Genomic DNA, 27665 nt, shown 5'->3' with positions numbered 1-27665 from the left:
CCTCTATGGTTCTAGTTTCAAATTTACCGAGCTTTCCTTTGTTGTTCTTAACAAGGCATTTGCATCCAAAGACACGAATATACGTGACATTAGGCTTGTTACCGGTAAGGAGCTCGTATGGGGTTTTGTTGTGGAGGGGACGGAGGAATAGCCGGTTGGAGTAGTGGACGGCCGTAGAGATGGCTTCTCCCCAAAAGTTGTGGGGTGAGTTGAATTCACTCAACATGGTTCTTGCCATCTCAATGATAGTCCGGTTCTTCCTTTCAACAACACCGTTTTGTTGAGGAGTGTATGGCGCCGAAAACTCATGCTTGATGCCCTCATCATCAACAAACTCTTGCATAGTGTAGTTCTTGAACTCGGTGCCATTGTCGGTCCTAATTGCCTTGATCTCGGATTCATACATACGTTGAGCTTTCTTGGCGAAGGTGATGAACTCTCTATGGGTCTCGTCCTTAGACTTAAGGAGAAAGACCCAAGAGTATCTTGAGTAATCATCAACAATGACAAGTCCATACTTGCTCCCACCAAGAGTATCATAATGTGATGGCCCAAAGAGGTCCAAATGAAGGAGCTCCAAAGGCCTAGATGTGGTAACAATACTCTTGATGGGATGCTTCTTCTTGAGTTGCTTTCCGGCTACACATGCACTACAAACACGATCTTTCTCAAAAGAAACGCCGGTTAGTCCCACAATATGCTCACCCTTTAGGAGTTGTTTAAGATTCCTCATGTTAACATGACCAAGGCGGCGATGCCACAACCATCCTTCGTCATGCTTGGCCGCCATTAGACATGTGGAGAAGGAGGGGCTCTCTTTCGAGAGGTCAACCACGTAAAGGTTGTTCTCCACATATCCAACAAGGACCAATTTGAGATTGTCACTCCTAAAGACTTGCACATAATATTTAGTGAAATATGAATTGTAACTCGGCATCGGCAAGATGATATATAGAAAGTAAGTTATAGCCAAGGTGTTCAACAAGCATAACCGTCTCAAGGCACAAGTGCTTAGAGATTGCTACCTTGCCATACCCAAGTACCTTTCCCTTTGAGTTGTCACCAAAGGTAATGCTTGACTTCTTGTTGATATCTTCAATGAATTGGTCAAGCACACCTTTTCCTCCGGTCATATGATTGGTGCATCCACTATCAAACACCCATTTTGGACCACCGGAGGAATACCCCTACAAAATCAAGTAGAGGATTTAGGAACCCATCGATTAATGGGTTCCTTTGCAATGGCAACAATATCTTTTGGTACCCAAATTGAGTACTCTCTATAAGCATAGCCATTAGGAGGGCCAACATAGTTAGCATAGACATCACCATAATAGTCAACAAATAATGCATAGTGATCGTTTGGCCCCGTGCGGTCACCACTAGTGGCTTTGCCCTTTGAGGCTTTGCCATTGTTAGTGACCTTCTTGTTCTTATCTTGAGCGGGTTTCTCCTTCTTGTAGTTGTTCTTCTTGTGGGACTTGGGAACATATCCAAGTCCATACTTTTGATTGTTTGACCTTTGCTTACTCAAGAGGTCATCCAATCCCATCTTGTTCTTGGCGGTGGTGAACTTTGCAAGTTCCTTTGTTAGCCTAACATTTTCCTCAAGAATAGATGCTTGCTCACAAGAAGATTCATTAGGATGATAGTCAAGACCATATTTGGTCACCAAGGACTCAAGATATGCATTGGTCTCAACATGCGGAGAGAGTTCCTCTTGTAAACGAATATGTTCCTCAACAAGTTTAGCATGCTCACTAGTAAAGGAAATGGAGGAACAAGCAAGCTTTTCACCATCAATGGGATCCTTCATTGATCCAAGAGCCTTTTTGTAGGATTCTTGAAGTAGATCATGGTTCTCTCCAAGTTTCTTGAGCTCATCCTTGACAAGCTTGTTAGCTCTTTCAAGGTGGTCAAGATCCCTAGTGAGAGAAGCATGAGCAACTTCAAGCTCCTCCTTTGAGGCATTGAGCTCTTGGGTCAATAATTGAGCCCTATCAATAGTTTCTAGGTCTTTAACTTTATCAAGTTCATAAGTTTCAATTTGTTGCTTAAGGCCTTGAGATATGCACCTTTCGGTTTTTAGCTCTTGTCTTAGGAGATTGAATCTCCGTTCCTTCTCATTCAATTGATATTCTAATTCCTCAATGGACTCATCCTTTTCTTTGAGTGAGTCCATCAAGAAATCAAACTTGACAAGAGCTTCACCACGAAGGGTGCATCTAACATCATAGAGTTCCTTAAGCACAATTAGTTCATCTAGATTTTCGTTCTCATCATCTAGAACACTAGATAGGGAAGGTGGAGGTTCCATTACCTTGGTTTCCCTTGCCATAAGACAAGAGCCAATGGTTGTAGATGAGGTAGAGTCATCAGAGTCATCATCTTGAGTTATCCTTGCCATGAAGGAGGATCCAACATCATTCTCCGTGGAGTAGTCCTTGGAGTAGTCATATGTAAAGAGTGACCCGGGCTTAGAGAAAGCCAAACCGGCCACCCCGGCCTCCTTCTCCTCATCTTCCTCTTCATCATCGGACAAGTACTCGGCCCCAACAAAGGCTCTTCCCTTGTTCTTCTTGTATCGGTCATTGATTGGGTTTGGCTTCAATCTTGGCTTGACCCCTTTGATGAATCTTGGCTTGTCCACCCTTTTCTCATAAGGGCACTCATTTGCAAAGTGGCTATCTTCATCACAATTGTAGCAAGTTCTCTTCTTCTTCTTGTCATTGAGGAGCATAGGGAACTTTGCCTTGTACTTCTTGGCAAAGAAAGCAAAGTCGGTAGCAATGTCATTAGTTGAAGTCATCTCTTCATCTTCTTCAATTTCATAGTCTTCTTTGCTTTCATGGTCGGCTCTAGCTTTGAGAGCAAGGTTGTGTGACGCTTCATGGTTATGTGAGGCTTCATCAACACGGTTCATTGCCTTGAGTCTCTTTCCGGCTTTGGCCATGCTTTCATTGGCGGCCACATAGGAGACTAGATCATCGGAGTTGAGATCGGCACTCTTGGTCATGATTTGCAAGTTGAGTGCAAGGTTGGTGTCTTCTTGTTTGACGGCAATCATAGCAATGACCTTGGATTTTATGAAGGCTTCGTTCATCTCGAAGCCGTCATTGTACTTCTCAGCACCAAGTCCCTTGACCCTTACTTTCGCAGCACCAAGCCTAGCATAGGCATCGGATACGGATTCTCCATCTCGAATCATGAACTGGTGGGCCTCTTGCTTTGCGGTCTCATAAAGAGCTGATTGGATCAAATCGGTTCCCTCTTGGAGTACTACGATCCGATCCCACAACTCTTTAGCGGAGACAATGTCATCGACTTGATCAAGAAGCTTGCGGTTGATGCCACTTCTAATCTTGTCACGTGCGGATGCATTGAGTTGACGGTTGTAGAACTCGGTGGAGGTCAACCGAGTAGGATCTTGTGGCTCCCGATGTCCATGAACAATGAGCTCCCATAGCTCCACACTCGGCACTGCGAATATGAGATTCCATAGCAGATTTCCAATGTGGAAAGTGAGTTCCATCGTAATGGGGAACGGTCCCACTATGGTTTATATGAGGCATGGGTGAAGTGTTTCTGGGATAGTCATGGTTAACATCATGGTAGGTTTCCTTAGAGACCGAAGCCCCGCTAAGAGTTCCACCCGCAGTTAGGTTCTTAAGCATGGCAGTCATTTCTGTCATTTGGTTTTGTAGCTCATCCTCCTTTTTCTTCTTCTCGGTATCATATGCCAAGAATCTAGATTTCATCTCTTTAACCGAAAGGTTAGAGTCGTCATCTAGACCCTCGAAGAGTTTATCCATCTCACTCTTAAGGCGGTGAAGCCCTTAATAAGAGTCCAGGCTCGATACCAATTGAAAGTATAGAGATGGTAAACCTAGAGGGGGTGAATAGGTTTCTACAAATTTTAATTCTTTCTTTGCAATATTAGGCTTTGCGGAATATAAAGATGAGCCTAATGCAAACTAGGTGAAGCAACCTATATGAAGATACAACTATCTCGAGCACGAAGGCTCTCTCGAGCAGCTTAAATCACAAGTAAGGAGTTCGGTTAGAGATAACCGATAGCACGCGGAGACGAGGATGTATTCCCGTGTTCCCTTGCTTTGCAACAAGGTACGTCACGTTTGGAGGGGTGGAGGTCCCACGAAGGATTCCCCACGCCACGAAGGATCACCCTATTCTCCTGGAGCCTATCCCACGAAGGAATAGCTCACTCACTTGTGGTAGACTTTGAGGTAGCCTCCAAACCTTCACAATCTTGCCCGGAGCAAATCCACAGCCCGGATGCTTCCGGACTCCTCTTGCCCACCTAGGGTTTCCAAGGAACCCTAGGAAGCAAGCTTCTCAATGAATACAAGGGGGAATGAGATTTGGCTTGGTAGAACGGTAGATCGGGTCCTCCTCTAATGATTCCCCGGAGGGATTTGAGTTTGGGTGGAGGAGGAGAGAGATCTGAGGCTTTTGGTGTTTCTAGCAATGGAGTAAGAGAGAGAGAGAGCTCAAGAACAGCTTGTAATATGTTGCCTAACTGTTCAGAGGTAGGAGAAGGCCTATTTATAGTGTTCTTCGAAATACGGCCGTTGGTCACTTGCCACATCAGCAGATTCATCGAGAAACCCGGTCGACCGGATTTGGCGCCGGACAGGCCGGTCCACGCGCCGGCCGGACCGGGCCACAGACCAGGCCGGCCGGTTTCCAACCGGAGCTGGGACCGGGTCTTGACCGGGCAGGCGTCTGAGCTTACTGGATGGCGCCCGGATGGCACAGGGGCAAAGTCCGGTTGCTGACCGGGCCGCTCGGTCTGGTGCCCGGCCAGACCGGGCTGTGGACCGGAGCAGCCGGTCCAAAACCGGGCTGGCGACCGGACGACGACCGGAGGGCTTGCCCTCTTTACTGGAACCTGCCCGGATGGCACCGGTTCTGGGTCCGGTTGGTGACCGGGCTGTCCGGTGCCAGGGCCGGTCCGACCGGATCTGTGACCGGCCAGGCTCTGAAGAACTTGCTGATTTTTCGTCGAATTGGGGGGGTCTCCCGTTGCCTTTTTGTTTCATTGCTACACCATCATACCTCTCTGGCTAATACCTGAAAGTCATCTTGTAGACATGTATTAGTCCAAATACTCTAGCACGGTGTCATAGATACCAAAATAATGGATAAGGGTAAAATACCCTTACAAAAACAAACTAGGTTGGATTTTCGAGAACCTCAGGGTGGCCCAGCAAAAACTTTGGAAACCCTGGTAATACCGGCCTGTAAAATAATGCATGAAGAGATAAACCCTCGTTCTTTTTTTTTTGTTGAAAACCTCTTTTTATCGATGAGTGTCAATCAAGGACAAGAAAATCGGAACTGAAGATGAGAGAAAAATCTGGCACGGAAGTGTGGATGTGAGACTGAATGTAATCACTAACTTCTGTTAAAAAAAAATGTAATCACTAAGTAATGAATGGTTTTTCGTAGTCCCTCCGATTCATATTAATTGACTTCAATATGTATGTATCTAGAACTAAAATGTGTCTAGATACATGTATGTTAAAGTCAATTAATATGAACTGGGAGGGAGTACCATGATTTCCTCGTCTAATTGTTCTTGGGCTCTTGGCTGCAATAGATGCTCCATGCATCATCACCCATCCATCCATCGTAGCCGTCCATTCTTCCCGCATCGGCAAAGTTTTCTTGCAACATGTACTGGTACGAAAAAGCTGCTTGTCTCTCCCATAATCTAACCGCGTTGCATCGCTGGCTGTGGTGAAATCTGTCCACTAATAATAGTTGTAGTAGTACTACTACTGTAGTTAACTAAAAAAAATCTTATTAAGCTGCTTGCTGCGTGATCCAATGAATTACCCATGCCGGCATCCTGACAATGCTGTTTTCTTTCTAGGCGGGGAATCTAACATGCATGTCAAGTTGGCAAGCAGGTGACACCTTGTTGAAAATTGAGCATTCGCATCGAGTGACATATTACCTTGCTGTTCATTTCTCCTCCTACGTTTGCATTTCTATTGCTCCGTGAAAACTAGGCTAGAGTTTACACTAGCACAAAATAAATACGAACTAGCAATACCTTTGCCAATCCATTGCTCCGGCCTTGGGAGCACCTTTAGTTTTTGCATCGCACACATTTGCTATTTCCGAATTCATATCACAAAAATCTCTTTCTCCGTCTGGTTTTATCGGGTTAATGTCTTGGTAGTAGTTGGCATGTCGAGGAAATTAGGTAGCTGCGCTACTTTGTAATTATTCTTGCTATATCTGTGTTTGTGTCTTTTACTATGTGAAATGCACCAATAAACAGGGTTAGCATGCTATAAAATGGCAAAAAAGGCCTAATGTTCAGTCTGGATTGAGCTGTTTCACATGAATTTCATATGCTCCAAACATGATCTAGTTATATTACTCAATTCCAATTGGACAAGCGGCGGCCACATTTAGCTGGTAAATTATGAATACACACATAACACAAATTAGCAATTTTTCAACAATGTCCAATAAAATCACAAGTATAAGCTACATAGGCAAACTATTATCCTGCGCATTTGCGTATAAAATCACAATTGGATTTACATGCTGCTTTTGCCATCTGTTGACCAAACAATCAATTGTCACACTTCAAAAAAAATTGAGTGGGAGGGGGGACACACACCCACTTTCTTCCCCACAAGCCGCTCCAAAAGTTTGCTTCACTACTCACCAACAAACCAAAAACCCTTAAAACCCAGCAACATCTGATCACAGCCGTACAAACTAGCACGATTCAAGCTGAGGTCCATCAAGATTCGCGCATAAACCCCAGCTGCTTTGCCTTGACACTTCACAGGTCTTCAGGGTAGGTGTAGTAGCATCAAGTACTAATCGGCTATTAGAAAATACAAAGCGAAAAGGTCGCCAAGCTGAGCTAAATTAAGCTCCCTTGACAGTGCTAGTACTACATTTGATTTCTTTTCACCCCTTCCAATGCACCACACACACCCTCTCTCGCCACGCTTTCAAAATAGCCACACCAAAGAGAGAGAAAGGGAGAAAGAAATGCAGAGAGAGACCAAGGATGGAGAGAAGCCCGATGCATCGGAGCAAGAACCCTATTCATGGAGCAAGCAAGGAACAGAATCCTTTTGAGAGTTTTGAGGAAGAGAGAGAAAGAGAATCCTAGCGAGAGAGCAGTCTCACTCGTTCCATCCATCTCCATAGAGATCGTCACCTTCCTCCATAGTGTATTGTGCTGCACTGCCCAAGCAAGCCCCTGCCTCAAACAACGGCAAGCACATCACAGTTTTTCATGCTGTTGCCTCCATTGCTGCCGGCGACGTCAAGCCCAATGCGGCACCACCTCATCTTCCTCCCAGTCCTACTCAACCTCCTCCTCCTATTCACCTCCACCTCCACCACCACCGCCTCCTCTTCCATCAACACAGAGGCCGCCTTCCTCTCCTCATGGCTGGCCACATCGCCGTCCCGGCCGCCGGACTGGTCCCTGGCGGCGTCGGCGTCCCCGTGCAAGTGGTCGCACGTCGGGTGCGCCGGCGCCGGAACCTCCGTCACGTCGCTCACCTTCCAGTCCATCCACCTCGCCGTGCCGCTTCCCGCCGGCCTCTGCGCCGCGCTGCCAGGGCTCGTCAGCCTCGTCGTCTCTGACTCCAACCTCACCGGCGGCGTGCCAGATGACCTGGCCACGTGCCGCCGCCTCGCCACGCTTGACCTCAGCAGCAACTCCCTCTCGGGCCCTATCCCCGCGTCGATCGGCGACGCGTCGGCGCTTGAGTCTTTGATCCTTAACTCCAACCAGCTCTCCGGTACGATTCCAGAGGAGCTCGGCGGCCTCGCGGGGTCTTTGAAAAACCTGCTGCTCTTCGACAACCGGCTCACCGGCGAGCTCCCGGCGTCGCTCGGCGGGCTGCGGCTGCTCGAGTCCCTCCGCGCAGGCGGCAACCACGAACTCACCGGCCCGATCCCCGACTCCTTCTCCAAGCTGTCGAACCTCGCCGTGCTCGGTCTCGCCGACACCAAGATTTCCGGTGCGCTCCCGCCGTCGCTAGGCCAGCTTAAAAACCTGCAGACGTTGTCCGTTTACACCGCCGCGCTCTCCGGCCCCATCCCGCCGGAGCTCGCGGGGTGTGGCAACCTCACTGAGGTGTACCTCTACGAGAACGCCCTCTCCGGTCCGCTCCCGCAAGAGCTGGGCGCGCTGACACGCCTGCAGAAGCTGCTGCTGTGGCAGAACGCGCTGACGGGCCCCATCCCGGACAGCTTCGGCAACCTCACGCAGCTCGTCTCACTCGACATCTCCATCAACTCCATCTCGGGCGCCATCCCGGCGTCGCTCGGCCAGCTGCCGGCGCTGCAGGACCTCATGCTCAGCGACAACAACCTCACCGGCACCATCCCAGTGCAGCTCGCTAACGCGACGGCGCTCGTGCAGCTGCAGCTCGACACCAACGAGCTCTCCGGCCTCATCCCGCCAGAGCTCGGCCGGGGCCTGTCCAGCCTGCAGGTGTTGTTCGCGTGGCAGAACCACCTCGAGGGCGCCATCCCGGCCACGCTCGCGTCCATGTCCAGCCTCCAGGCGCTCGACCTCTCGCACAATCGCCTCACTGGCGTCATACCGCCGGGGCTCTTCTTGCTGCGCAACCTCACCAAGCTGCTCCTCCTCTCAAACGACCTCTCCGGCGTTATACCGCAGGAGATTGGGAAGGCGGCGAGCCTCGTGCGGCTTAGGCTCGGCGGCAACCGAATCGCTGGGGAGATCCCCGCCGCCGTGGGCGGGATGAAGAGCATCGTGTTCCTCGACCTTGGCAGCAACCGCCTCGCAGGCGCCGTGCCCGCACAGCTCGGCGACTGCTCGCAGCTCCAGATGCTCGACCTGAGCAACAACACGCTCACCGGGTCCCTGCCAGAGTCGCTCGCTGGCGTGCACGGTCTGCAAGAGATCGACGTCTCACACAACCAGCTGATCGGCGCCGTGCCGGACGCGTTCGGGAGGCTGGGGGCGCTAAGCCGTCTTGTCCTCGCCGGCAACAGGCTGTCGGGGACGATACCGGCGGCGCTCGGGCGGTGCAGCGCTCTGGAACTCCTTGACCTCAGCGACAACCGCCTCTCCGGCGGCATCCCCGACGAGCTCTGCAGCCTCACCGGCCTCGACATCGCCCTGAATCTGAGCCGTAACGGCCTCACCGGCACGATTCCGGCGAGGATATCAGAGCTGAGCAAGCTGTCCGTGCTCGACCTGTCCTACAACGCGCTCGCGGGCGGCCTCACGTCGCTCGCCGGGCTGGACAACCTGGTGACCCTGAACGTGTCTCACAACAACCTCTCGGGGTACCTCCCCGACACAAAGCTCTTCCGGGAGCTCACGCCATCCAGCCTCGCCGGCAACGCTGGGCTGTGCACCAAAGGCGGCGACGTGTGCTTCGTCGGCGTGGATGGGAGGACGAGTGCGAGCAACGGCGAGGGGCAGCGCGCGCATCGGCTGAAGCTCGCCATCGCGCTGTTGGTGACGGCGACGGTGGCGATGGTGCTCGGGATAATCGGCATACTGAGAGCTCGCAGGATGGGCGGGAAAGGTGACGGTGGGGGCGGGGGCGGGAGCAGCGACTCGGAGGCGGGCAGCGGTGGTGACCTGAGGTGGCCGTGGCAGTTCACGCCATTCCAGAAGGTGAGCTTCTCGGTGGACCAGGTGGTGCGCAGCCTCGTGGACGCCAACATCATTGGCAAGGGCGTCTCCGGCGTGGTGTACCGCGTGAGCCTCGACTCCGGCGAGACCATCGCCGTGAAGAAGCTCTGGCCCGCCACCACTGCTGCCGCCGCCGCGTCCAAGGACGCTGGCCGGGATTCGTTCTCGGCGGAGGTACGCACGCTGGGCTCCATCCGGCACAAGAACATCGTGCGCTTCCTGGGCTGCTGCTGGAACCGGAGCACGCGGCTGCTCATGTACGACTACATGGCAAACGGCAGCCTCGGCGCCGTGCTCCACGAGCGCGGCGGAGGCGCGCAGCTGGAGTGGGACGTCCGGTACCGGATTGTGCTCGGGTCTGCGCAGGGCCTCGCGTACCTCCACCACGGCTGCTCACCGCCGATCGTCCACCGCGACATTAAGGCGAACAACATCCTTATCGGACTTGACTTCGAGGCCTACATCGCCGACTTCGGCCTCGCCAAGCTCGTCGACGACGTCGCCGCCGACTTCGGCCGCTCCTCCAACACCGTGGCCGGCTCCTACGGCTACATTGCTCCCGGTACATACACCTATCGATCATCTACTCACAATCTGAAATTAAACTTTTTTCTAGTCTGAAGAAAACACAATTGACCTTGTGATATGTATGCAGAGTACGGGTACATGCTGAAGATCACTGCAAAGAGCGACGTGTACAGCTACGGGGTGGTGGTGCTGGAGGTGCTAACAGGGAAGCAGCCGATCGACCCGACGATCCCCGACGGACTGCACGTCGTGGACTGGGTGCGGCGGCACAAGGGCGGCCTCTCCGGCGTGCTCGACCCGGCGCTCCGGGGGCGGTCCGACGGGGAGGTGGAGGAGATGCTGCAGGTCATGGGCGTGGCCCTGCTCTGCGTCAGCCCGATGCCCGACGAACGGCCGACGATGAAGGACGTGGCCGCCATGCTCAAGGAGATCCGGCTCGAGCGGGAGGAGTACGCCAAGGTCGACGTGCTCCTGCTCAAGGGCGGCGGCAATGGCGGGTCGCTGACGAACAATGCCACAGTGCCGAAGGCGACGTCGACGTCTAGCACGCCGCCGTGCCGGCAGGGTCCCGGGAGCAGCACCTGCAACAGCAACAGCAGCAGTTTCTCTGCCGTCTACCCCTCGTCAAAGGCCAAATCTCCATTTGATTGACGAACCAAAGTGCTGCATTTCATAGGTTCCAGATTCTCTCAGAAGATGATCAACAGTGCTGTAGGTTTCCCATGTTTGCAATTGCGATTCTATTTTGGGCAGATGCATGCAGAGTTTCTTTATTTAGTTAGCGGTGTAAATGGTTTTTGTTTAAACTTTAAACTGTGGCAGTACTCAATTAGTAGTGTGAGTTGAGGAGTGGATACGAAGAAGCAAAGGTTTTGGTTGGTGCTTCAAAACTTTTTAGTTTTGAATAAAGATGCAAGAACTCTTAGCAGCAAATGAGTGCCTTGCCATGTTACTATGCTACGGATGTGCCCAACGTTTTCCATTCGCAGTCAAAGCCGGCATTATAAGAGTTTAAAGAAGGCGATGTAAGAATGGCTTTGTTTTTGGTTTTGGTTTTGGAGATCAACTCTCTGACTTAGTCTAAATGGTTATGATTTCTGGAAACTACAACTATTTAGGTGTGAAAAAAGATTTGTTTTTCTCAAGACTACTAATATAATAATGTACATGATGCTGAATAAAGGCTGTTCATCCTAGCATTAGCAGTTCATCTGCAAATTAAGTACCACCATCCCGAGGCTAATGCAGGGCGTAGCCACATGCCGTAGATTCCATTTCCACCCAGCTTACTGGATCACTAGGCCGGCTAGGCGGCTAGTCACATGGGAATTGCTCATGTTTTATATTTGTGGTAAGAAAGTGTCACCGTTACATAATGAAATTACTTTGACCAAGTTACCGTAGGCCGCAGGGGAAGCAAGAACCTATGGTTTTTTTCATAACGAAAATCAGAAAATCAGATCATAATTATGTGCGAAGCATGAAATGCTTTGTGGTACTATACTAATAGTAGTACCACGACATACTGTTACTAATCTTACAGTTGCAGCTACGGAGTTTCAGATCTTGGTATATTTACAAGGGTTCAACGATCGTTTCAGGAACTAGAATGCTGCAAACGAAGTACTCCATCTCAACAATCCCTGCTAATCTCCATCTAGGAAGCCAGCTGGACCAGTAAGTAATGGAAGTGGCGCATATTCGCTGCGTACCTGCGGATATCATTTCCTCAAACAGACTTCGCATTATGTCTGCGCCGCTACGACCCATCCATCTCCACGACCACGGGAGCAAACTGCATCCGTAAAGAAAAGAAGAACATCAGTCAAGCGCGGAAGCAGTGAGGTGCTACGGACCGCTCATCCGCAATCCGGCTTTACCTCGTCGTTTTCATTGATGAGGCTTGCCGCACTGTTCTCAAGGTTCCATACGAATGTGGTCTCTAGGAGCGTCTTTAGCTTCCTAGCCTACGAAGGGAAGATAGTTAGCGTCATGTTTAATTGGTAACTGTCACTGGTTACTAGTCCAAAAATTTATCATTTATGGATGATAATCTAGCGTCTCAAATAACAAAATCACGGTTGGTTCATGCATGGGCTAGTTAGATAGCAGAAAACATGAAGAAAGAACGAGGCCTCACTTATGTTGCTAGGATATGCGTAAACGAATAAAAGACCAGAGAAGGTTCGAGAACAACCCATGACAGAAGGTCTCCATCCACGACTGTAGATTCAAGTATTATCGTCAAGAAATCCTGACAACAGGAATTCAAAGAAATAAATTATTTTGCATAGAAGAAAATTCTAATATAAGACATTGAACATATATGGACAGAACATGTCAGTAACCTTGATATTCCAGTCACAGTTTCAAAAACATGGGAACTAAAATTAACATTGTTTATCTTTTTAATTTTGGGTATGAGCCATTTTAAAGCACTAGGACATGATACGATCGGAAACTAGGCAAAAATGACAAAGTATCCATTTGCTTGGCGCATCATACTAAGACTTGGTACTGCACCAAGAAAATAGCAGCATGGCATGACTAAATACTATAATCATCCCAAGGTAAGCCATGAAAGTGAAATAGCTGAAGAGAGTGTTTGCCCAGCCATATTGTCCAAGCAAAGGACAAAGTATCCATTTGCTTGGCACATCATACTAAGACTTAGTACTGTACCAAGAAAATAGCAGCATGGCAAGACTAATTACTACAATCATTCCAAAGTAAGCCATAAAGTGAAATAGCTGTAGAAAGTGTTCGCCCAGCCATATTATCTGAGCAAAGTTAATTAATTATTTTGCCTTCATGACTTCCAGCAGTTTAACCGTTCTAGTAGTTTACAAAATTACACATGTTGGACTAAAAGGTAATGCACTATGAATCCAACACGATAACAAAATTGGACAGCAACTCTACTCAGCAATTTAATTTCCCACTTCACCACTATATCAACATTCAATAGGTAACAAGAAAACAATGGAACCCTGCAGATCTCAAAGTCATGGGACTGATAGTCTGATATATTAGGACAAACTAATTTCACAATGATTGTGGGAAATTTGAACACAAGGACACGGTCACTTCAGCCGAGCATAGAACTAGATATCGTGTTACCAACAGGATGCATTAGCATTGTCTACAGCAAAAGTACCTTGGAAAGACGGTACAGAAATATGTCTCTTGAAAACCATGCTTCATCCAGAAATAAAGAGTTTCCCTTGTCCTCACTACTTCTGGGATCATGTGCGTGTTGAAAGCCATTCTTAAATTGATGGTGAATAACCATAATAAACTGCAAGCAACAAAAGTGACAAAAACAGTGTGTCAGGTACATTGCCCTGATAAATCCAACAAAGAGTGTGTCATGTACACAAGTAAACAACAAATACAAATAATACCTTTACAAAGATATGCGTCCTTGTATGGAGTGGCTGCCAAAGAGAAAGAAACAAAGAGTCAACTAAGCATATATTACCTAGCAGGGATGTGAAATAATCCTCAAGACGATAATATCGAGTTTTCAGCTCACACAAAAGAAAATGAACTATCAAGGTGCAGTGCATGCTTGATCTCTTCCCTTCCATTTTCCCACACTACCCATATCAAAACACCCGGTACAGAATTTCTCCTAATGATACTTAGAATAAAGCATATCCACGGAGTTCCTTTGAACTGTTTATAGAAGCAGTGACTCAGCTCATAAAATATATGCTCTGAGATGGTAGTTCAAACTACACAGTATATTGCTTGCCTAGCGTATCTCGCTTCAAAAAGGAAATTCTGTAAATTTGAGCTTTTCCGAACCAAGCAGGATCATTTGGGTAAGCTAAGCACTGACAGTAAATGTAAAACCAAGCAGGGAAATGAAGGACCAATGTAAAACGGGGCCAGGATCATTTGGGTAACCAGCTGGTTCCATATGCTTTTCCGAACCCTGAATGGTAATACTACAGCGGAGGTGGTTATGTTTATCTAAGCAGGATGAGTAACAATGCTGTTTGAGATAAAAAAGAAAAATAGTACTTACAGCTTCGCTACAGCCCAAAAGAAGACCGACTAATGCTTTCCACTGCATAAACGCCTCCAGCGACTGCCCCATCTACACAACTCAAATATATTAGAGTTGCTCAAAAATAAACTCAAATATATTAGAGAATAGAGCCATATTATTTCCCGCAAAAAAAAAGAATAGAGCCATATTATAATAAATAAGACGTCTTCAAAATAATTGTTCAGTTTTGTCTGCAGTACCATAAATGCTATGAAAGAGAACTGTAGCTCCCCCAAGAGCAAATCTTCTTGGCCTTGATAATGTTTGGCCAAAACACTCTCCAGCAAGCTTGTCTGAGAAGTGGAACAAACTTGTTAACCCAGTGTTCTCTACACATGCGAACCTATAAAAGAAGTTAATTTGAGCAAACCACCACTAGCAGCAAGTTATGATGCCTATTTGCAGATTATATTATGATCGACTGCATTGTGATTCAAATGGGAAAAAGGCAGCAAACAAATGTTTTTCCCTAGCTATTGGTCACTGTCTTAACTACCATTGTACCTTGTATTATTAAAATTCAGGTTGTTCTGCCACATGCAGCCCCATCCAAACATTTTCACGGTGCTTATTTGTAAGATGTGTTCACATCAGAAAACTATTGATTCAAGAACTTTTTCGCGAAAACGCAAAAGCCTTGCGTTTCGATGCAACTAAATTATATGTACAAGTCCGAGGACGGACGAACACCACGCCGTACAACTCGACCCAAGAAAAGGAAAAACACTAAACTAGGGGAGTATCTGACGAACACCCCGGGCACCCGCGTCCGCCCAAAGCCGCGTCTCGGCCACGATGTCGTTGATCAAGGAAGTCACCGAGGGTTGTGCGTTGTCGAAGACCACTGCATTCCGATGTTTCCAAATCCATTACCAGTGACCACCACTCCGCAAGAAAAATATAGAAAACCAGACCCATACTGATAACATTAACTGTGCCAAAGTATGCTGCCAAATAACATAATAAGAACATTACCTGTCCAAATAAAGCAAAGTCAGCTTATCCGCAGAGATATTTTTGTGCTTAACCGAAGTAGGGATAGTTGTATAGTAGCATCCTCTCCACTCAGGCTCTGCAGGAGCATTCTTTGCAAATTTGTATTCTCTAATTTGCTCCATCAATCGTCTCTCCATATCTGTTTTGGGAGCTCTATCCATCCATGATGTCTCCAATGCAATTGTAATTTCTCCTCCAATTGGCTCTGGACAAGCAAACACAGATATGGAGGTTTTCTAATTTCTCCTCCAATTGCTTAACTCGAAACGTTTTACTGCTTCAGAGTATCTGATCTCCTACCAGAAAACAAAATTTAGTATTCTAGCCCAAGCAAATCAAGCACATGCAACACCACTTTGAGGTTTTGTTATGCTATGACAGCCAATAAGAAGAAGGTCAATCATGTCGAATATGTGAAAATTTTGAGACTACTGGACAGATAAAGTTTATGTATTCTGTATGTCCTATATCTTTTATCTCTAAATAGGAGACCCCCACTACATGATTTCTCTCAACATGCAAGTATGCCACATCATCAGTCATCCACCTCAGCAATTTCCATCCAACTTCTTATCTTTTATTTCTGCCACGATTATCATTCTTTAGCTTGACGCCTCTCCTCTACGCATACTGCAGTTAGTCTCCACGAAATGCAGAAAGGTTGTACCGTTCCATCTCCTCTGTCATCTTATTCTCTCACAAATGCAGATGAAACTGAACAATTTAATCTCCCCCTCTTCATCTTCTCCATAGAAGCAGTGCATGTTAACATATGGATTTGTTCTTTCCACTATTTAAGCAGCAGAGGTACACCCTTTCCGTCATCCCCATATTAGATGAGATCTGTGCCCCTGCCTATCCCTATACCAGCTGCTCCCTGGGATTCCCTTCTAGCAGTCCAAGGCCGCCGCCGCCTTTGGTTGCTTTTTGTGCACTCTTTAGCTTGATTCCTTACAAATCTCATGCCGGAATGTCGGCCGGCGAGAACCGGCAACGAAGTTGCGAGCACTACACATCGCCTCCTGATTTATGCACCCCTCCTCTCTGCTCTCTCCTCCTCAATCCTATATTTTTTTTAAGAACTCAATCCTATATTCTTTGAACGATTTGTTTCTCTGATGTTAATGTAGATATATTCAAGGTTCAACTGATGTTACAGGTGAAGTATGGATCTATGATTACATTACGAATTTACAATTTTTAATATTTATTTGATGTATGACAGCCACTGCATCTAGGGAAGCAACGATATGCCAATCTAAATCCCTGACCTTCTCATGTTTCATTGTGCTGAACTGCAGATGTTCTTTATTTATGAAGATGTTCGCTGAAAATCGAACAGATCCAGCTGGAACAATCTGGGTTATTTTTGCTCCACTGTCTACTCAATATGTCCTTTAATATGTTATTGTTGTTGTCCATGATAAGACATTCGGTTAGTGTACTTGTTCGTAATTAAAAATTTCTAAATAGAATGAGTTTACAGTTGTCTTCCAGGTCTGTACAAACTCTTCAAAGAATTCTGGACGTCTGCTGTTGATAGAGTTATATCTTAAGATGTGGAGCAATACCTTTGTATGAGGAAAATATGCATAGTAAATTTATTTGTATGTATGGACTTTGGACATCCCCTTTATTTTTTAACTATTAGCTTCCACTTTTCGTGCACATGTGTTTGTAGTAGAAAAAACAACTTCAGATTATTTCAGGAGATTTAAACTATTTTCCTTTCCGTCTGCTTCTATCTTTTACAATATATCATGGTTTATATATATACATTCAAAGTTAGCCAGAATTCTACAAGTGATTGTGAGTGTACTTCCATAACCAAGCCGTTATATATGCTCCTTCAGGTTAATTATGGCACATGAACTATTCATGTAAGTTTCTCCATATCAGGAACATTGCTTAGGCTTAGGACGGATTTTTTTAACTGTTGTCGAGCAGACATGCCTATATCACTATCCCTTTCATTTCAGACGTCAGAAAGTTTACAAACAAATAGTAAAGGACGGCCTTCATTATTCATGTAGTAAGGATGGCGCTTGGTGGACTAAAGGAAACCGTACCTTTTCAATTAATATCATACCCAGACTTCATTTGTTGGAAAATTGTCATGGAACTTCACAAATGGATTAGTTAGTACAATTGTTTCATCGACTTGACAAGCCTTGTGCATTGCTCAGTTCCTGTATTTATAGTTTGTAGAACTAACGCAACCTCGAATAATCAATTGATTATGGCAGTTACTTCACGACACAACCTAAATTTCAATGGGCAAGCTTTCTTCTTATACATTTGCAAAAGCTCAACAATATCATAATTAGAGGTGAAATTCTTTGTGACATTTTTGCTATTATCTTTTATTTGTCCTATAACAGTGCAGCTCATCACTTTGAAGTGTTTGACTTAATATATATCCCGCAGAAACGCGCAGGTTGTCGTCTAGTTATCTATACAACAGCTGCAAGGAAAACAACTTGCATGTAAAGTACGTGCATTTTGTATAGCCTCTCTTGTTAAAATATCATCTGGTGCAGATCCAGTAGATTAGGCACACATTACTAATCCTATTGAGGCAATGCATCATCTGCTTTATTATCAACTGAACTAGTTATTTGTATGGTTCCATGCCTAAGTGCTTCAGAGTTCACAAGGCATAATAAAGTATTGATATCTAGAGGTTTACAGCTACAGTGCATGACGCAACCGCAAAATCTACAACAATATTTTGTCAAATGCAATATGCTTATCCTAACACAATATTGCATTTTAACACTAGTTGCCATCTCACCCAGTATAATCTCAAGCGATGCACAATGTCTACACCTACGCAACAGAGATGTAGCAAGACAAAGCGATAAAGTAGCCTACAATAGATCAGACATTCTAATATAGGTCAAAGCATATCACCTCCTCTTCTGATATTATCACTAATCTCTCGTCTAGCGCGTGCCATTTTCGAACGATCACCTGGAAATAGAAGGCAGGACATGAGTATATATGTAATAAACAAGTACTTCGGTGTAATCGTTAGAAATTCTGATAGATAAAATATCGAACTGTATGTCTTCCAAATGCATTGTTCCCTATCTATTTTTCAACCCACCACTCTATAAATAGGAAATATGAAGCTTGAAACATAAATACACATGTGCATTATGCTTTCTTTGAGAAAGAGTTATAGGATTTCAGACTCATATATACATGGTACTGTAGTTTACGAAATTGAAAACAAAGGCAAAAAATTCAGAATTATGGTACGTACTACTGAACGATAGTGGAACAGATAATATATAGGAATATCTAAGATATCATACAACTCTAGCAAATATAGGTTTTACATGGATTTGATATTCCCATTTAGTTTTTCCCTGTCTAAACCAAATAACAAGTCATGTGTGCCATTGGTCTAACAAGCTTAACTGTTAACTCAACAGTTCATCTGAGACTTTCCTTTTTACCGAACAGGTCCCAATAAAAGAACAAGATGTCACAAACTCAAAACATGATCTGCACTAATTTATCGGTACCATTGTATTGAACTTGCTTCGAAGTAGGGAGTACCTCGGATGGGTGAGTAGTAAGAAAGAATCCGACTGTAGGTGCAAACTCACTTCCTTGCCTAAGAGAATTGCAGATAGTGGAGAAAACGATCAGTATGGGATATTGCCATATTGCATGCCACTATGGGATATTGGCATCATCAGTAAACGAAACATCCTAAATATTACAACATGTGGAAAATGGGAGTAATGAATATAAATTTTCATATTTTTTTTAATGGTCACCAGGGTAGGAGCCAGTCCCCACCTGAATTTCCATATATATAATCAGACCCAAAAAGGTAGCATGATGATGATAACCTAATACCAAATACTCCATGATCATGAGTGTGTCAATACAACAGTTATCCATCCTATCTAGATTGTTCCATATTCTTACTGAAATAACTAAATAATCCTCCAGCAGATGTCCAGCAGCTAAGACTAAGAAATTAAAAAGGATTGCCCGTACTATTGCTGAGACATGTTTTCGACCTGCTGGGGGAGCAGTAGTGGACGAAATGCGGCCCCGGAGGCACCATCTTGATCCCTTTGAACCTGGGGCCGACCGAGAACACCTGAAACAGAATCCTCCGATGTCAAAAACCTCGAATCAATCCCCGGAGTTGGGAGGTCTCGGTCTTCGGGGGTATGTGATGGATGATGTGTGAGTGCCTACCTGGGTGTCGACGCCGAGGACGGTGTGCTTGGGCACATCGAGGAGCAGGAGGGTGACGCCCTTCCGCGCCAGCTCCGTCGCCGCCTCGGGGTCCGCCGCCCCCGCTGCTTGCCTTGCTAATCGCGCTCGGTCTGGTGGCGGACGGGGCTCCGAGTTGAGGGGCGGGCGACCGGCGACCGCTGCCCGCCTGGGGGAGGAAGAGAATTGCGAGGAGGCAGAACCACTGACTGAAGTGAGCCGCCGCCGGCGCCACCGCCTGTTTGTGTCTCTGTTCTCTCCTTCTTCGGCTTACCTGCCATGTCGGTAGCTAGGTGGCAGGTCAACAGAGTCAAGCATACCACGTCAGCAGGAATACGGTCGACATGAGACATTTCGTACGAATAATTGGGCCGGGCCTAAGGGCAGGCCCTGCGACCAAACGGATGCGCTGGGTCGTCCGTTTTGGGTCCGTGCGTCGCTCGCGCGCTTCGCTCAACGCGAAAGATTTGGATTGCGCCGCGGTATGGTAGCTTTTGCTTGTAAATTCACTATAAAACACCAAATAAATTATAGAAAATATATAAAATAGTTCAAATGCTCAAAATTTATTACACAATACATTGTCCACGTAATCAATGATAAAGTATTATTCAAATAAAATGTAAAAACGAAACAAATGCTTTAGGCTTCGGGATTTCCTTCATCATTATTGTTTGCAGCATTGTTTGCCTACATGCTGCCACATGTGCTCGACCAAATCAGCCTGCAGCTGGTTGTGTACAGCTAGATCTCGAATTTTATGGTGCGCATGAAGAATGTCCTGGAATGATGCCGGACCACCTTGAGGAGTAACCAACTCTCCCTGGCCATCCCACTCATTATCAAAGAGTGAATCATCCCGCTCTACCTCAACAATCATGTTACGCATGATTACACAAGCGGTCAATGATGGGGTTCGTTGCATAGAAAACAAAAAATTCCTACCGCAAAGACGAATAAATCCAAGATCTAATCTATGGAAAAGCCAAGATCTAATCTATGAGATCTGAACAACGAGATGGAGATGAGACTAACCCTCGAAGATTCCAAAGCCTACGAGATTAATCTCGTTGTTGGTGTAGACGATCGTTCCGGTGCTGCAATCCGGCAGCACTTCCGTACTCGGTCGCGCGTACGGTGTCGATGAAGCCCCTTCCTCTCCCCGTTCCAGCGGGCAGCGGAGGTGTGGTAGATCTCCACGGAATCCCAGCAGCACGACGACGTGGTGGTGGTGGTGGAGAAGAATTACTGCAGGGCTTCTAGGGTATGGAGGAGGTAGAGAGGGGGGCGGCTAGGGTTGGATCAGGGGGGCTTTGGCCGGCCACCCCCTCCCCTCTTTATATAGGTGGGGGGTCGGCCTAGGGTTTCCCCTAGGGCCCACCCACCCCCTTGGCCGGCGCATGGGGAGGGGCAAACCCCTCCCCCAAGTGTTCCCCTTTATCTCTAATTTTGAACACTTTAATTTTAGAGATAGATTCTATCTCTAGATTTAAACCATTTAAACTAGAGATAGATCTTATCTCCAAGGGGGGGCCGGCCTGGGACCACATGTCATAGTGGGCAGGACCCACCATGCCATGTGGCGCCTATGTGGCCTATCCCGGGGTGGTGGGCCCACTGGTGGCCCTCTAGAACCTTCTAGAAGCTCCGGTCAAAACACCGGACTTTTTCCCGAACCCCGGAAAATGACTTCCCTTATGTGAATCTTATTCTCCGGACCATTCCGGACCTCCTCGTGATGTCCTGGATCCTATCCGAGACTCCGAACAAAAACTTCGGACTCCATCTCATATTCCGAATCTACTTATGCGACATCGAACCTTAAGCGCGTCACCCTACGGTTCGCGAACTATGCAGACATGGTCGAGACTCCTCTCTGAGCAATAACCAATAGCGGGATCCGGAGATCCATAATGGCTCCCACATATTCAACGATGACTTTAGTGATCGATTGAACCATTTACATACGACGCCGATTCCCTTTGTCACACGATATTCTACTTGTCCGTGGTTTGATCATCGGTATCTCCATACCTTGTTCAACCTCGTTACCGACAAGTACTCTTTACTCGTACCGCGGTATATCATCTCTTATGATCCAATCATATGCTTGCAAGCTAATCAGACGACATTCCACCGAGAGGTTCCAGAGTATATCTATCCGTCATCAGGATGGACAAATCCCACTATTGATACATATGCCTCAACTCACACTTTCCAAATACTTAATCCCATCTTTATAACCACCCATTTACGCAATGGCGTTTGATGTAATCAAAGTACCCTTCCGGTGTAAGTGATTTACATGATCTCATGGTCGAAGGACTAAGGCAACTATGTATCGAAAGCTTATAGCAAATTGAACTTGATGACTTGATCTTATGCTACGCTCATTTGGGTGTGTGTCCATTATATCATTCAACTAATGACATAACCTTGTTATTAATAGCATCCAATGTTCATGATCACGAAACCATGATCATCCATTAATCAACAAGCTAGTTATACAAGAGGCTTACTAGGGACTCCTTGTTGTTTACATAACACACATGTATCAATGTTTCGGTTAATACAATTATAGCATGGTATGTAAACATTTATCATAAACACAAAGATATTATAATAACCACTTTATTATTGCCTCTTGGGCATATCTCCAACAGTCATCACCTAACACAGAGTTTGCACATCCCAGGCTCTGGCAGGGTGTCTGACGATAGCCCAACGAGCTTGGAGGATGCCAAACGCCCGCTCGACAACTTTCCGGGCTGCCTCCTGCTCTTTGGCAAACCTTGCCTCCTGCTCTGAGTTGGGTTTTCGGATTGTCTTCACGAGTGTAGCCCAAGGTGGATAGATACCATCAGCAAGGTAATACCCCTTGGTGTAGTGGTGGCCATTGATCTCAAAATTCACATCAGGGGATTGACCGTACGCTATCAAACACCGGAGAGCGCTGCAGCACATTGACGTCATTGTGCGAGCCAACCATTCTGAAGAATGAGTGCCAAATCCATGTGTCATGTGAAGAAACAGCTTCAAGAATGACTGTGCACCCCTCAGAATGGCCGTTGTATGCCCCTGCCAACCAAAGGGGCAGTTCTTCCACTCCCAGTGCATGCAGTCTATGCTGCCAAGCATCCCAGGAAGCCCCCTAGAAGCGTTGATTGACAACAGACGAGTTGTGTCCTCTGCATTAGGTTGCCGGAGGTACTGTTCTCCGAACGAACCGATCACTGCTCTGCAGAACCTGTACATCGCTTCCAAGCCGGTAGACTCACGCATGCGCGTGTACTCATCTACGAAATCACTGGCAACGCCATATGCGAGCATCCTAATCGTTGTCGTGCATTTCTGGTACGAAGAGAGGCCTACCTTGCCAATTGCATCCACTTTCGCGCAGAAGTAGTCGTCGTAGAGCTTGACGCCATCCATTATCCGGCGGAACAACGGTCTGGACATCCGAAAATGACGGCGAAACAAGGCCGGCGGGAACAATGGCTTGGGTTGGAAGTAGTCGTTGAAGAGCTGGTCGTGGCCGCGTTCTCTTTTGCGGTCCAAGGCGGCCGCGCGCCCCGGCAAGGACCCCCAGTACACGTGGATCTGCGAGACAATGTGCTCGTGGATGATCAGCGCAGCCTCCATGAAAAATTCGTCGTCGGACTCCTCGTCTGACGACGTGTCGATGAAGTTCTTGAAGAAGTAGTCGTCGTCGCTGTCCGCCATGATCTACAGATGAAAAGGGACAAATTTTAGATCGCCCATTTCATCGAACACCTCGCAGGAGGAGGCCATCCAATGCGTCCATAGGGACCTGCAGGCCATGGCCGTCTCGGCCGACTTGCGGTCTGGAAACACGGTGCACGAGAGCTCACCTCCGGCGGCAACGGCGCTGCTGCGAACGGAGGGAGGTCTCGCGACGGTGAGAGGACAACAACGATGGCGACGGCGTCCTCCGACTCTGCTACGACGCGGCGAAAGCAGCGCGGGGCCGCGACCTATGCTTCCGCCCCGCTTGCCGGCGTCTCGACGATGGTGGCCGGTGTCGACACCGCTCCCAAATCGTCGGTCCTTGGGTGGCGGCGGAGCGGCGGGAGATGTGTGCGAGGGGTTTGTATTTTGGGAGACAGACAAGCGGGCCAGGGCGGACAAGGGGAGGACGCGAGCGACCAGCCTTCGGCGTCCGCGGCCACGCAAACTCGTCCCAGATTTGGGCCGGGTTTGGGTCGTCCCGGACGCAGCGACCATCCATTTTTGGGATGGGTCCGTGCGCTGGGCCGCGTTTTTGTCCGGGTGGACCCATCCGACGCGTGGGCGCAGGATGGGTCGCTCGGTTGGAGATGGGCATCTCTAACCGAGCGACCCATCCTGCGCCCACGCGTCGGATGGGTCCACCCGGACAAAAACACGGCCCAACGCGGCGACGCACCGCAAATGCGGATGGCTAGCGTCTGGAACAACGCTAACCCGACCCAAATCTGGGCCAGGTTTGCGTGGCCGCGGATGGCACGCGACGTCCGGGCGCATCAGGGCGCTGGGCTGATCGTCTCGCTTGGACCCACCTGTCGGTGATCGGAGAGGCTTATTAAATGTGGTCCCTCCAGTCCACTCCCCTTTCCACTGTCCACTCCCCGAGCGCAACCGCCGCCATGGCCCCGAAGAGACGGTTCGCTCCCGGAGCCAACGATGAGGAGGCTAGCAGCAGCCGCCGTCCTCCGCCGGCGTTGTGGCCGGAGGAAACCGCGGCGGCCTCCACATCGGAGAGGCCGCTCGCGGCGGCGCGGCATTGGTGCAACCGGCGCCGCTGCTGCTCCAGCCCAAGCCGGAGTCCTCGGAGGAGAACCCCACCTCCACGTCGCTATGCTCATCTCGATGGCAGAGGAGGAAGCGAAATGGCCGCAACTCCAAGCAGCCATTCGCACCTCCGCGCTGGAGGAGGAGGCCCGGCAGGCGGTGGAGGACGTCGAGGCCTGGGAGTTGTTCGCCTAGGCCCGTGCGGCGCGACGGCAGGAGGAGGAAGCGGCGCGGCGGCAGGAAGCCAGGCGCCGCGCGGAGGAGGAGCGGCGCGAGGAGCAGATGCGGCAGGAGGCCAGGCGCCGCGGAGAGGAGGAGCGGCGCCAGAAGGCCAGGCGCCTCGCCTGGCAGGAGAGGGAGCACCACCTCAGGGAGGAGGCGCAGCTCCGTGCTGCCGCGGTGCCGCTTCCTCGGGCGGCTCCGGACCCCCATTCCGCCTGGGAGGAGGCCCTGTGGTCTCAGTGGCCAGAGTCCCCGCCGCGGTCGAGCCACAACAGTGCCTCGCCGCCCGGGGACGTCGTCGACGCCGATGCCGACGACGCCCACAGGGACTAGGCGGCGCACCGGCGGCCACCGCGTCGTTGACCAAACCCTAGCTTAGGGTTTTTTAATTTGTTTTGAATTTTAAAGCCCATATAGAGGGCTTCTTTCGTTGGTTATTTGCCCAAAATAGGGCTATGTACAAATTTGACCAAAATAGGGCATATGCTTAATCAAATATCGTTTAAATTTACATTTTAATTTTTTTTTTTGTTTTTATTCGAATATGCGCTGCGTCCGCGCGTTGGGCGCAGTGTGCAACCCAAACGGACACGCGAACGCGGGCCGCTGTCCGAGTGTCCGCGCGGCCACCCAAACGGCCCAAAACTCACGGCCCAGCGCGTCCGTTTGGGTCGCCGGGTTGGAGATGCCCTAAGGGCGCATTCGGTAGGCTGCATGTCCCCTCGTTTGGATGCCTGGGCCGAGCCGCGTTGTTGCATCACACGGTTCTCAAAGCACCCTGATACATCTCCGACGTATCGATAATTTCTTATGTTCCATGCCACATTATTGATGATATCTACATGTTTTATGCATACTTTATGTCATATTTATGCATTTTCCGGCACTAACCTATTAACGAGATGCCGAAGAGCCGATTGTTGTTTTCTCGTTGTTTTTGGTTTCAGAAATCCTAGTAAGGAAATATTCTCGGAATTGGACGAAATCAACGCCCGGGGGCCTATTTTGCCACGAAGCTTCCGGAAGACCGAAGAGAAGACGAAGTGGGGCCACGGGGCGCCGCCACACTAGGGCGGCGCGGCCGGCATAGGGCCCGCGCGGCCCGCTGTGTGGGGCCCCCGTGACACCCTTTGACCTGCCCTTCCGCCTACTTAAAGCCTCCGTCGCGAAACCCCCGATACCGAGAGCCACGATACGGAAAACCTTGCGAGACGCCGCCGCCGCCAATCCCATCTCGGGGGATTCGGGAGATCGCCTCCGGCACCCTGCCGGGAGAGGGGAATCATCTCCCGGAGGTCTCTTCATCGCCATGATCGCCCCGGATCGATGTGTGAGTAGTTCACCCCTGGACTATGGGTCCATAGCAGTAGCTAGATGGTTGTCTTCTCCTCATTGTGCTATCATGTTAGATCTTGTGAGCTGCCTATCACGATCAAGATCATCTATTTGTAATGCTACATGTTGTGTTTGTTGGGATCCGATGAATATTGAATACTCTGTCAAGTTGATTATCAATCTATCATATATGTTGTTTATGTTTTTGCATGCTCTCCGTTGCTAGTAGAGGCTCTGGCCAAGTTGATACTTGTGACTCCAAGAGGGAGTATTTATGCTCGATAGTGGGTTCATGCCTCCATTGAATGCGGGATAGTGACGAGAAAGTTCTAAGGTCGTGGATGTGCTGTTGCAACTAGGGATAAAACATCAATGCTTTGTCTAAGGATTTTTGTGTTGATTACATTACGCACCATACTTAATGCAATTGTCTCATTGTTTGCAACTTAATACTGGAAGGGGTTCGGATGATAAACTGAAGGTGGACTTTTTAGGCATAGATGCATGCTGGATAGCGGTCTATGTACTTTGTCGTAATGCCCAATTAAATCTCACTATACTCATTATATCATGTATGTGCATGGGCATGCCCTCTCTATTTGTCAATTGCCCGACTGTAATTTGTTCACCCAACATGCTATTTATCTTATGGGAGAGACACCTCTAGTGAACTGTGGACCCCGGTCCTATTCTTTACATCTGAAATACAAATTTGCTCCTATTGTTCTTTACTGTTCTTTGCAAACAAACAATCATCATCCACACTATACATCTAATCCTTTGTTACAGCAAGCCGGTGAGATTGACAACCTCACTGTTTCGTTGGGGCAAAGTACTTTGGTTGTGTTGTGCGAGTTCCACGTTGGCGCCGGAATCCCTGGTGTTGCGCCGCACTACATCCCGCTGCCATCAACCTTCAACGTGCTTCTTGGCTCCTCCTGGTTCGATAAACCTTGGTTTCTTTCTGAGGGAAAATTTGCTGCTGTGCGCATCATACCTTCCTCTTGGGGTTCCCAACGAACGTGTGTATTACACGCCATCAAGCAATATTTTCTGGCGCCGTTGCCGGGGAACTGAAGAAAAGTTACACCACAAAGATTTCTATCTCCCACGTCAACTGCACGCCAGCAGACTGTTTTCTGGCGCCGTTGCCGGGGAGATCAAGACACGCTGCAAGGGGAGTCTCCACAATCCAATCTCTTTACTTTGTTTTTGTCTTGCTTTATTTTATTTACTTTCTTGTTTGCTGCATTATATCAAAACACAAAAAAAATTAGTTGCTAGCTTTACTTTATTTACTGTCTTGCACTCTATATCAAAAACACAAAAAAAAAATTAGTTACTTGCATTTACTTTTGTTACCATGTCTAGTTCTGCACCTGTTACTTCTTCACCTGAGGAATTAGTCTTCACTTTTAAACAAGGGGATGAGGAGAGTTTTAAAGATGCTTGGTCCAGAATTTTTACTTCTTATCGTAAAGCTGAACCTCAAATGACTCTAAGTTTGCTCCTTAGTAATTTTTATTTTGGTCTTATGATTCGCTATAGATATGCCTTGGATGTTGTAGTGGGAGGAGATTTCCTTCATTGCAATGGGGATCAAGCTTTTAATGCCATAAAGAAGTTGGTTGCATCACATGATTCAGCTAATAACTTTGATTCAGCCCTTATTAGCATTTATAATAGATTAAACACTCTTGAGACAAGTGCATCTCGCTTGAATGAAAATTATAGATATGTTCGTAACCATCTTGATCAAGTTTTAGTGAACTCTGAACCTTCATTATGGGATCCTACTATTAAAATTGT

The 27665-nt window shown here is 47.9% G+C and overlaps 1 protein-coding gene and 1 pseudogene across 1 annotated transcript; one reads left to right on the top strand and one right to left on the bottom strand.

Moving 5' to 3' along the window:
• Positions 1–7333: 7333 nt before the first annotated feature.
• LOC124657757 (LRR receptor-like serine/threonine-protein kinase RGI1) lies at positions 7334–10864 on the top strand. Its single transcript, XM_047196271.1, has 2 exons — positions 7334–10247; positions 10341–10864. Exons 1-2 carry the CDS (start codon positions 7334–7336, stop codon positions 10862–10864), a joined length of 3438 nt encoding a protein of 1145 aa, XP_047052227.1.
• Positions 10865–11724: 860 nt separating this feature from the next.
• LOC124683546 lies at positions 11725–19368 on the bottom strand (annotated as a pseudogene).
• Positions 19369–27665: the final 8297 nt, after the last annotated feature.

Source organism: Lolium rigidum, chromosome 1 (genome assembly GCF_022539505.1).
Source record: "Lolium rigidum isolate FL_2022 chromosome 1, APGP_CSIRO_Lrig_0.1, whole genome shotgun sequence".
Taxonomy (NCBI): domain Eukaryota; kingdom Viridiplantae; phylum Streptophyta; class Magnoliopsida; order Poales; family Poaceae; genus Lolium; species Lolium rigidum.
The sequence above is the reverse complement of the archived record's forward strand: the minus strand, read 5'-3'. Positions and strand labels throughout refer to the sequence as shown.